This window comes from Myodes glareolus, chromosome 4, assembly GCF_982192425.1.
Source record: "Myodes glareolus chromosome 4, mMyoGla1.1, whole genome shotgun sequence".
Taxonomy (NCBI): Eukaryota; Metazoa; Chordata; class Mammalia; order Rodentia; family Cricetidae; genus Myodes; species Myodes glareolus.
The window spans coordinates 115,143,456-115,155,672 of record NC_142029.1 but is presented as its reverse complement, the minus strand read 5'-3'; the positions used below and the strand labels follow the sequence as shown (position 1 = coordinate 115,155,672).

The window sequence follows — 12,217 nt, the reverse complement described above, 5'->3', positions numbered from 1 at the left end:
ACTGAGCCATGTGGTTAACATAGATAAGGAAAATATGTTATAAGAGCTAATACGAAGTCTGAGCTAATGGATCAATAAGTTTATATCTTATGTAGACTTCTGTGTGGGGGTTACCAACTGTGGAAACTGGGCAGGCCAGAAACCCTCAAAAGCAGGCCCCTCCTGTTACAATCATTATCTGTACTAATTTTCTGTGTTGATAGCTCTTCTATCAATTCAAATAATTTTCTGACAAGGATCAACTTAAGGGAAGAGATGCTTACTTTTGCATCATTGATTGGGAGATGAAACCAATCACAATGGAAGAACAGAAGTAGAGGAATGGCTTGTACATTCAGGCAGGTAAATGTGAAATCCCATCTACAATCTGGAAGTAGAGAGATTCAGGTAGAACTGCACTAGGCTACAATCTAGGCTTGCCCTAGTGTCACTGAGAGGTGATGCAATTTCTAGAAATAATGTCAGAAGACTAGATTAAAGCACAAAATCCAGTGGAGAATGGTATTTTTGCATCTAAACTATAATATCTCTCTTATAATTAGGGAAATTTGTATTTAACACTCATGGTAATAAAAGCCATTGCTACATTCTCATTGTAATACCTAGTTTATTGGAATAAAACATCAGTGAAACCTGTTGGGATTAGTGTTCTTGGTGAGACATTGCACTAGCATAACCAATGTGAGCAAATCAAAGGGAATCTGCATGTGAATATTCTACAGTACAGTTAAAAAGTGCCCAAAATATACATAAGACTATCAGAGACATTGTATAGATCACATTTGGTGTTATTATAACCCGAACGTCACAAGTAGGATCTATGATCTTTATTATTTGAATTTTCTATTGCTAATACCAGAGGTTAAAGATCTATCAGCATAATGTTGGAATTGTTTAGTGGCGTAGGAGATTCTTCTTTCTATGTGTTTCTTTCTTGGTTAATGAATAAAAAGTCTACCTTGGCTTGTTGATAGGGCAGAACTTAGGTAAGTGGGAAAACTAAATGGCATGCTGGGAGAAAGGAGGTAGAGTCAGAGACATGCTATGAATCCACCAGAGACAGACCCTGGGAATTTTACCCGGTAAACCACTGCCATGTGGTGATACACAGATTAATAGAAATGAGTTAAATTAAGATGTAAGAATTATCCAATAAGAAATTAGAGCTAATGGGTCAAGCAGTGATTTATTTAATTCAGTTTCTGTGTGATTATTTCGGGGCTAAAATAGCCGGATGGCCAGGAAGAAAAAGCGGGAACCCTCTTCCTACAATTTAGACTGTTGATGACATATTGAATAACTTTCATAACATTGTAGGCTACTGTTCATTTTAAGATATTTAGGGAATATACAGTCAGATAGAAGGAGATAGAACTTAGTTTTATCTCCTTTCAATTGTCAATTCCTTCTGATGAAATTACCTAATGCTCCAAGATTTCATCATGGATAATGACTGAGCTTGCTATTGTGGTTGAATGTGACAGTAAAAGCTGACAGATTATCCCACTGTCTGCCATATAACTTAAATAAAACTTAGCGGTCACTCTCAGCATTGTCATAAACATTAACAATGTTTATATCATTAAGTGTAAATACTAAGTCTACCATTAAACATTTTGAATTCCACCTTGATGGAAATAATTATTTTTGACACTGTTTATGTTATTTTTAATGATAATCTCTTCATTTTCTACTTTAAAACTGATTAATGAATTCGGGTACTGATTCTGAAATCACCTAGAAGTGTGACTTCTGGAAATATCCAAAATGAAACATTACCAAAGATGAAGAATAAATGAAGAGTCCAGGAATAGAATATAGAAATAAAGAGGTCCAGTTCAGGAATATGGAAATAGAAAATTGTAAGCCTAAACACATTTCAGAAGAAAAATGTAAAGCTTACAGCCACTGATAACCTTCAACAGACACTTTCTGCCTTGAGAGCAGTCATCCTGGCAACCACTGAGTACAGAGGTAAACTTTTAACAATTGTCTCATGACTTCCAGCTTCCCATTTGGCACATACTGTGGACAAAGTTTAGCATCTAACTATTGCCTCTATGAGACCCTCTGCTTGTCTTCCCTTCAATTTTAACTGTCCTTCTTCATGACTCTACTCTCTGTCTTGCATTCTTTCAGGGACAGTGAAAAGTGACTGTGTTAGCCCCAGGCTTTCACAAACATCATACGTTAACATCCTATAATCAAAAGTTGCCAAACTAAAATGTAATGTGACTTTAAGCCAGACCTCAGGGTTGTAAAAGTTCTTTGATGTACATCTGGTGCTTGATTTTACTATAAGAAGAGGCTCCGACCCAACCACCAATCCCACCATTCCAGCTATAGCTGATAAGCATTGTGTGCCCTAGGGTGATTATTGTGATTATTTTTTCTTTCTCTGGAATAAAGCTTGCTTTTGGTTTAATACACTTTGATGGTCTGTCCCTCATGATTGCATTGTCCCTTATGTTGCTCTGAGACCCAACATAAAAACATCATCATGGAGTGTTTTATGAAACAAAGACATAGTGCCACTTATTAAGACTACTAAATGGGGAAAGCTAAGGGAGCATGTACCTTGCATAATAATTAGTGTTCTTACGAAGTAATTTAGAACTTCATTATATTTCTACTTTTCTAGACTGGCTCATAGACCAATGAGTCATGGAGACTCAGATTTTCCTTTCTCAATTGAAGAAATTAAACTTATTATTCTGAAAATGTAATGCTTGTTTCTGAAATCCAATGGATAACAATTTACATGGATGTATTGTGGTTGGGATACCAAAGTAGAGGATTTCCTGTGTTTATGTCACAGATGGATATAAATGGCCTCATTTGATCTTCATCACTGATAGCTTCTACATACTGTTATGAGAGATGGGATTCTTTAAAACAGCCATTTAATTTCATGAACTTTGAGGAGTCAATTTGCTAACTTCATATACCTATGAGTTGAGAAGTAAATGTTTTATTTCATTTAAAATGAGACTAAAATAGCAATTATAGGTGGAGTTTATGATTTCTGAATGTCTTGTTAAAAAATTCACAAGGGCTAAACAAATGACTTAGTAGTTAAAAAAGTTATTGCTTTTGTAAAGAACGCAGGTTTGTTTCCCCAAATATATATATATGTATATATATATATATATATATATATTTACTCTGTTGCATGGCATCTATTTTGACAATGCCTCAAGGCACAGAAAGAATTAACTATACTAGGCTAAGGCAGAGAAAGCATTAACTATACTAGACTATGAGCACATTATGGATCTCATGCCTCAACCATTCTTTCTAATTAATTTCTGTTTTAATAGTTAACCCTTGTCATATGGAACAATCAGTGATGGAGTGCAAAACTTGCATCATATATATATATATATGGATGCTCACACCAACTGTAATTTCAATTGAAGGGTTTTGATGCCCCTATACCGCCTGCACAGTTTCTTGCATGCACACAGTTCATAGACAGTTAGGCAGGCACTTACACACACATAAAATTAAGAGAAAAAGTGGTATTTGGAAGAAGTTACACTAGAAACAGACAAAACAGATAGAAAGGACTTAACAGACATTCTTATAGAAATTGTGACCACAAAATTGTAACACAGAGAGGTAAATTCTGTTGCTTTGGCTTGATTTTAACCAAATGATATTATAAAAACAAATGGATAGAAATATTGCTGCCAGAAAAAATAGAGAAACCTGGCTAGAAGCCTATGTTCTGCAGTTATGGTCACAGCTAACATTAGTTTTTAAAAGAAGACTTTGACAGATTTTTTTTAGATGACTGAGTTTTACATAGCTATCTATTAGAATATGGGGGATATCATAAGTAATATACAAAATTATATGAAAATAAATTACTATGGATAAAAAACCTGGATTGATAATATTAATTACATTCATTAATATTTGGATAGCTATTATTACATTTTAAAGTAGTTTATAATATTTACTTTTGTGAATACAGGGGCACAAAAGCAAGCCAGAGCATTTACAAAGATGGTAAGACAACTTGCTATACTCAGTTCTCTCCTTCCATCTGGTGGGGCTCAGGAATTAAACAAATTTCAGGTTTGGTAGCAAATGCATTTACCCACTGGGCCTTCTCTCTCCTCCCTACTGCTCTTAAATAAAATAATAGTTTCACTAGCTATCATCTATATGAAACTTGAAAATTCATACATAATATTACATAATATAATATAATAATATAATAAAATACATAATATTTTACATATACTGCCCTATTTATATTTCTTTCTTTTAATTGTTGGAGGTGAATTCTCATGTACTCATAAGGACTTAGAGCAAATGCTTTGGGTGCATAGTAACTACGCCACTGCAAGTTTTGCACTCCATCACTGACTGCTCCATATGACAGGGGTTGACTATTAAAATAGAAATTAATTAGAAAGAATGGTTGAGGCATGAGATCCATAATGTGCTCATAGTCTAGTATAGTTAATGCTTTCTCTGCCTTAGCCTAGTATAGTTAATTCTTTCTGTGCCTTGAGGCATTGTCAGAATAGATGCCATGCAACAGAGTAAGAAATAAATATGATAGAGGGTGAGAAGGAGAGAGCATGCTGGTAGTGCAAGCAGTTGAAATTCCGCAGGGGAAACAAGGCAGGATTGGTATTTAAACTGTTCTGGTTTGATTTTCTCATCTCGACACACCTAGAGTCAAACAGGAAGAGGAACCTCCACTGAGGAAATGTCTCCGTCAGATTCCTTGTAGGAGAGTCTCTGCCTATTTTCTGGTTGGGAGAGGCATGCCCAGCCCACTGTAGGCAGTGCCACCGCTGGGTAGGTGCTCTGGAATGGCGCCAAGCCAGATGACTGAGTCATGTAACTGGCAGTCATTCGTTACACTAGGACATAGAGATTAGCAATTGCCATGAATATTGAAAGCAAGTATTTGTCTTAATTTTAATAAATAAAATAATTATAGATTTGGATTTTGTGTAATAAATACAATTAAGCATGTGAAACTCCTGTACCAAATTTAAGATTTCTTGACTGTTTACTTACTGATTTTTAATTCACGTCTAACTGCTTTTCTTTAAATCACAGTCACTGAGCTCTGTCAGTTACATCAAAAGAATTGTCGTTTGAGAAGAACAGTTAAGCTATCATTATAATTACATTTTAGTTCTTTGAAAAGGAGTTAGAAGTGGTGAGACAGGCTGGAGCTCCAGCACTGAGGGAGGGGGACAGCAGGACTGAAAGTCAAGGTCAATTCAGGCTGGCCTAAGCTACGTACGACTGACTCACGGAACAAAACAAAATTAAAAAAAACACAGTTGTTTTGTACATGATAGATCCAATAAAAATAGCTTAATTTACTTTATAACAAAATCTAACATTTATAGAACTCTTTCAGGCTAATTTAATTCCTTCATTCAGATTAATATTAAAATAAATTAATAAAGTTATTATGGGCAAAGTCTCATAGACCAATGCAATAAGCTTGGGCTACACTGTGGAGTAAGTGATTATTCAAATAATTTCATTAGATGTTTAAAACTAGTAAAATGTGGTTTTGAAGTCTAAGGTCAATTTTATTTTGGAGGAAGAAGTTATGAAAAAGGCAAAGAAGTAATTTTTGAATTTTAAATGAAAATGAAAGGTTAAATTAAAGGGCTTAGATATAAAGCCTACAAGTCATAAAATCTCTCAAAAGTTAAGGAAGTTATTTTAATCAACGGCTTAAAGGAAAACTAATGGAATATTCTGGATCTAAATCATCTAAATGCCCTGAAAAGCAATATGTTCAAATTTAGATATGAACTATCAATTTACTGAGGATTGCATATAAAGATATATTCTGAAGCAAGAGACAGCATGAGGAGATTTTATTCTTGATTCATTTTCAGCTTGACTTACTGGCATGAATTATTTCTAAGAAAAAAAATTACCAACATTGGAGAGATTGCAGAGAGCTTTGGGTTAAGGATATTGAAAAGTGTTCCGTGTCAACTTATCCATTTCAAATTCTCATCAGGGTGGCAATAAGCTAACAGATTGACAATGTTTGATATGGTATATTCTCACTTGTCACTGAAGAGAGATCACTTCACTATGTAAAGAAATTACCCTCATGATGAACATAAATTCCGGGAAGAAAGTATATTTTTGTCAAGAATAATCTAGATAACCACTAGCATTCACTACCAACATGAACATTTCAGCTTTGAGTTTATTTATGACCACCTCCCTGAACTTGAAAATAAGATCAGAAACATAATTTTTTCACTTCATTAATTTTTACTATACCCCTGTGAGCGAGATATTTATTAATGCTAAACTAAAGTATTAGCATTAACTGGGCTGAAACATGTTTGTAGCTATTCCACTGGGAAGATTTTAATGTGAAAATTCTCATGTTAAAATGTGCCTGTGCAGGGCAGGTCTGGAGAAGAAGGTCTCTTTGAGTGAGGCATCAAATCCATTAGCTGCTATTCAGTATTAGAATACGTATTCTAATTATATCTTTGTGTATAGAGATACAAGGAAATTAGTTGAGTTGCTTCATGACTACCTTTACAGAATAGATTAGGCTTTACGTCAGGCTAATTAGATCTGCTGCTGATTCACGTAAAGATGTGGCTGAGATTGCAATACAAGGTTCACCTGAGAAATATTATAAGAATTTGTCAGAAAAAAAAACTGTTTCTTTTGAAGTAGAGCCTGTAATTTCTCTCTTTCTCTGCATTGGTCCTGAGGAATTTCCGGGGAGTCTTTGTTTTACCCACACTGATTATGAGACTTCCTGGAATCTGCTAATCTCCATTGCTGTTCAATGTGTTTCATGAGGATTTGCATGTGTATCTTGTGCTTGTTAATCAGAACTCATCTATATCAAGTCAAATAGGTCATATTTTTAAGATGTTCAGAATAAACATGTCAATAAAATAATTTTTGGAACAATTATTTTATGAGCATGTTGTTAGCACGTGAATAGAAAGAAAACTTCTGGAGAGTTTAATTTTGTTTACACTTGCTTAATTTTAAATACATTCTATATAGTTTCTTCCTTTTTCCTTCCTTCCTCCCTCTTTCCTTCCCTCCCTTCCTCCCTCCCTCCCTCTCTCCCTTTCTCTTTCTCTCCCTTTTCTCTCTCTCTCTCTTTCTTTCTCTCTTTCTTTCTTTCTTTCTTTCTTTCTTTCTTTCTTTCTTTCTTTCTTCTTTCCTTCCTTCTGGTTTGTTTGTTCGTTTGTTTATTCCTTCCTTCCTTTCTTTTTTTCTTTCTTTCCACACCCTCTCCCTTCCTCCCTACTTTTTTGCTTTCTTACTTTCTTGCTTTCATTGCTGGTAAGTAGGACCAAAATTTATGTCCTCACCAACTTCTGTCTTCAAAAACCAGAACCTGTGGTAGTGTCAACTATTGAGCATAGAAAGAGCTACATTTTTCTGATCTCAGCATTTGGCATCTGGATCTTAACTGTGGACAAGCCAGTAAGGAACAGTATTATCATGACAAAGGTTTCCTAAGTCTTGATGGTTCATAAACATCCACAAGGAAAGTTACATAGTTCTTCACTTTGAATAGTGAGAGGAAATATAGAATGTGGTGATTTCTATATTGAAGTTTCGTACTACAGTTTACTTTTGCTAACTCATACAATTGTGAAAATTAACCAAGAGTGTAGCAGTTGATAAGGTCAAAATAAAAAGATTATTTAGATTATAATGTAGTTTTAGTCCCCAAGAAAGACTAAAGATCAAAATGGAGATATCATTAAAGAAATGCTGTGCTGTCCCTATGTGCAAATGAATACTTTACTCAGTAGAAAGGGGGCAGGAGTGGCTACACCTTGCGTTTCTTGGGCTAGTCTGCTGTTGTGAATACAAATCTTATTGAGGCTCTATGATCTGCCACAAATCATTCTATAAAATAAAAATAGTAGATCCAGGTTATTCTTTCTTTTTGAATTTTAAATACATCTTTCTGAAATTGAACAAATTAATGTAAAAAAATAGGATTTTGATTTTTTCTTGGATCTTGCTCAGACTTCTCCAAATTGATTCTATTTCCAGTCCTTTTTTCTTTTTCCTCCTCTCACTTTTATAAGAGGTGCCTGGATCTCAAGTTAATTTTAGAAAGGACACAAGGAAGATGCTATGAAGAAGAATCAATTACTTCATTCCTCACAGTTTAAATTAACTTAAAAATCATTTTGATAACTTATATAATGAATATAGTTATATGTATTAATTCAAGGATTCCTCATCCCCCCTTTCAATTTTCACTGATTGTAATCCTCAAGAATTTAAATTCAAATAGGATTACTTACTATCAAATAATATTAAAATTTTTCACATGGTAGACTATTCTCAATTTTGTTTAAGCTCCTCTATCAACGAAGGAATTTGACAAATTTTTAAATTTGCCTCTGGTTCATCGTGTCTATGATGTAATTTAGGTATATTTAGATTAGAGTGTCTAGAAGATCATGCCTCACTTTCTAATAGGTTATATTCAGTAAAAGGCAGCCCTGGGTGACTTTGTTATTGTGCAAATACCATGAGGTGGAATTGCACCAAGCAAGACAGCTGCAGCTTTTTCTGCCAGTGTAACCTGACAAAAGACCAGTCATGTATATAATGTATATAATACCAATGACCAAAATGCAATGACATATTGGCTATATGAGCTTGTGTGTGTGTGTGTGTGTGTGTGTGTGTGTGTGTGAGAGAGAGAGAGAGAGAGAGAGAGAGAGAGAGAGAGAGAGAGAGAGAGAGAGAGAAATTTCATTTAATCAAAATCTCAAACATCAGTATGGGAGTTAATAGTCACCACCTGAAGCATTATTGTTTCATAGTACTTCTTTGGTCTCTAATACATGCAGAACTTCTGAAACGTGCTAGTATGTATTTTGATAGCCTGTAGAAAATCGCAATTATAAAGTGTAAAAGAAGGAGCCAAGCAGGTGAAGGACAATTTCTAAAACCATCTACTTTCATGAATGAGATTTTAATGCTCATGGATAGAATATTGAGTTTATTTGGGATCTAGCAAGTACTCCAGAGAACCTGACAATACCCTCAGGAGAAACTTATTGTTTTTCTAGTTTTAATCCAGAGTATGGTATAGCACTATTTTAAAATTCGGTTGTAAGCTTTATAACTGAAGGTTTAAATTTGTGCATATACACTATAGTGAAAATAATCTTTCTCTACTTACAGGCAAACTGAAGTGTGGCTTCTCGACTGAGAATACTTCCAAAAGTGTTGGTGGCTAAACATTGATAAAGCCCAGAATCCCTGACTTCACTTGGATTGCTTATAATAAAGGTGCCATCTATCAAACTGTAGCGATAGTCACTTTCCAGATCAATCTCTGTTCCATTCCGGAGCCACCTGAGAGAAATATCATAAGACAAACACATTAAATTATGCAAGACATTATGATACTTCTTTAAAGTGCACACATGCACACAAACACACACACACACACGGCAGGGTCTTGCTATGTAGCCCTGGCTGAACTTGAACTCAGAAACTCCCCGTCTCTTCCATTCTTCAGGAATTTTTAAAAGCTAAAGAAAATCAACACATAATTAATTTTTACCTGTAAGTGGGAGCAGGGTTGCCACGAACTTCACAATTCAGAGCTACTTTCTTTTCATCAGAGTCCGTTGGAAAAATGACATCATCAGGTTCTTGCACAAACACTGGCCCATAATCCACACTGTCTGCAAAGACCAAAAGATGTACAGTTTAAAATGATTCAATGCAGAGGTCAATCCACCTCTGACCATTGCATTTAAATCTCTTGACCCCTTCCTATTCAGTAGTCACATTTCTGAAGGGAGGCAGAGGCAATATGCCTTGTAAAGCACTACAATAATTTTACCATCTATATTGATCTTCATATGTGATACAGAAGAGGCAAACATCATATATATATATATATATTTAATTTTAATCTCTCAGACACAAATAAAATAATATAAAAGTATTTCAAAAGTTCCTAAAGTTGGCAAAATTCTAAAGGTTAAAATTAACAAAAAATAAGGAAAGGTTTCAAATTCATATTGAGCCATAAGAGCTATAGACAAGGAATTGTCCATTTCATGCTTTTGATTTGAATTCCTATTTTAAAATATAATTTTCAGTTACTATTGTAAGTGAGCATACAATTAAGCAATGTGTTTTGATCAAATACACTTCCTACTCCCTCCTTTTCAACTTCTCCCATATACCCTCATAATTTTTCCTGCAACCTTTCTGTTCTTTTAATGCATTGAGGCCAAGTAGTTCATCCAGTGTGTGCAAGGGTATGGGGCCAGGCCCTGTTACTAGGCAAACTATCAGCAGTTGCATCCCTGAAGAATCAAGGCTAGCCTTGAATTCATCATCTGCCCCACTTAATCTCCCCAGGACAGGAATTATGGATATGTGCCAGAGTACACAGTTCATCCTGTATATATGTTCCCCATTCACGGGAAGTGTAAGAAAACAAATAGACACATTTTTATTAGGATCCATACACATGTACACAAGTAGCCAATTAATATATAATTTATATATAAATTAAATTCAGAAAGATTTGTATACTACATGTTTAAGAGTAGGTAAACATAGGATATACGATCAGTCAAGAGAGAAAAGGTATCAAGGCCTAGGATTTTGTAATCTAGACCTTAACCTCTACTGCTACTTCTTTATTCCCTTCCTCTCTCCCTCCTTCTCTCCCTCCTTCCCTCTCCCTCCTACCCTCCCTCCCTCCCTCCTTCTTTCCTCCTTTCTTCCATCCTTCCCTCTATTTAAGCCTTAATGTTTAAAGTATTTTGTGTTTAATGATGTCAGCATTGTTTTTACTTCTAAGTGAAAAATGAATCCTCTGAAATCCTCAGAGAAGACTTTACTATACCAGTCACATAGTGAGTCAGCTCTTACTAGTGTTTTAAAGATTTAAAATTAAATTCTGCTAACTGTCAACATAGAGCAAGAGAAATAAAAGCTTGGCAGGTTCCATCAAACCAGAAAAATGTGCTCATTTGTTATGAGCAAAATCACCTATATGCTGTAATGACCTTGTGTAAGTGAAGAATGACTTTTGTGTATCATCATCAGTTTCCAGAGTCTGAGCCCTTTTCCAACTCTCCACTATTTCATGTGTCGCCATGAGGCCATAACCAACCCAAACAACAGAGAAAATAATGGTGAATTAAACCAGAAGAGCAAAGTACATAGAATGCTAAGTTATGGAGTTAAGCCTAATTTCTTCTTTTTTTGTGGCATTTTTAATTAAAAAATACATTACTATTGTAAAGTTTTAACCATTATTAATAAAGTACTAAGTTTCTATAACTACCTTATAATATAGTGCACATTATTTTGAATTATTAGACTATGAGTCAGACTTCCTTTGAGAGAGTTGCTTCAAATTTTATGTGATCTATTTCATACTGAATTATTTATAATAGCTGGTATATAAAATCTGCCTAGGTGACCGTCAACCAAAGGATGGGCAATTGAAGTTTGTTTCAAATACATGATGGGTACCCAGAGTGTGTCACAGATACACAATGAGTAACTAAAGTGTGCCACAAATATGGGTAAATTATGCCACAGATATACAATGGTTAATTAAAGTATACCACAAAGCATAATGGGTAGTGCCATACATACACAATGGGTACTTAAATGTGACATAAATATACAATTAGTAATTGAAATCTGCCACAAATAAACAATGAGAGTTTATTTAGCCACAAGGTGAAATTATGACATTTTCAGAAAAATCCTATGTTAAGTGAAATAAGCCTAACTCAGAAGAATAGGACTTCTTTTATGTATGGCCTTAGATATTCTTACTTTCTCCTCCTGCGGTTCTCTCTGTCACACACACACACACACACACACACACACACACACACACACACACGTACACTAGTGTCAGTGCACATCAGCACATCATTAGCTAGAGGAGACCGTATTCATATATGACATGAATGAAGAGTGCCCACAGAAGGAAGCAGTGCAATGTCGGGGGCAGGAAAACACCAAAGTATGTCTGGAATGTCATACTAAAACTCATTATTTTTATGCCAATTTAAAAATAAGCTGTCAATATTGTAATTCTTGGTATGGATTACAGTTTTTATTCATACTTCTGGTTATATGATTAATAAAGCCCCCCAGCCTATTTTTCTTTTTCTAAGTATCTTGATTTTCCTGTGTGAAGCACACAAAC

General features: G+C 34.8%; 1 protein-coding gene across 1 annotated transcript in view; it reads right to left on the bottom strand.

Moving 5' to 3' along the window:
* The window catches only part of Cntn5 (contactin 5), a 1,188,481-nt gene that overhangs the window by 455,393 nt on the left and 720,871 nt on the right, over positions 1–12,217 (bottom strand). Inside the window, exons 5-6 of the mRNA XM_087905876.1 lie at positions 9,587–9,710; positions 9,200–9,375 (exon numbers count right to left, since the gene is read on the bottom strand). Of these exons, the coding sequence (XP_087762002.1) occupies positions 9,200–9,375; positions 9,587–9,710 (300 nt within the window). The remainder of the gene's footprint in view (positions 1–9,199; positions 9,376–9,586; positions 9,711–12,217) is intronic.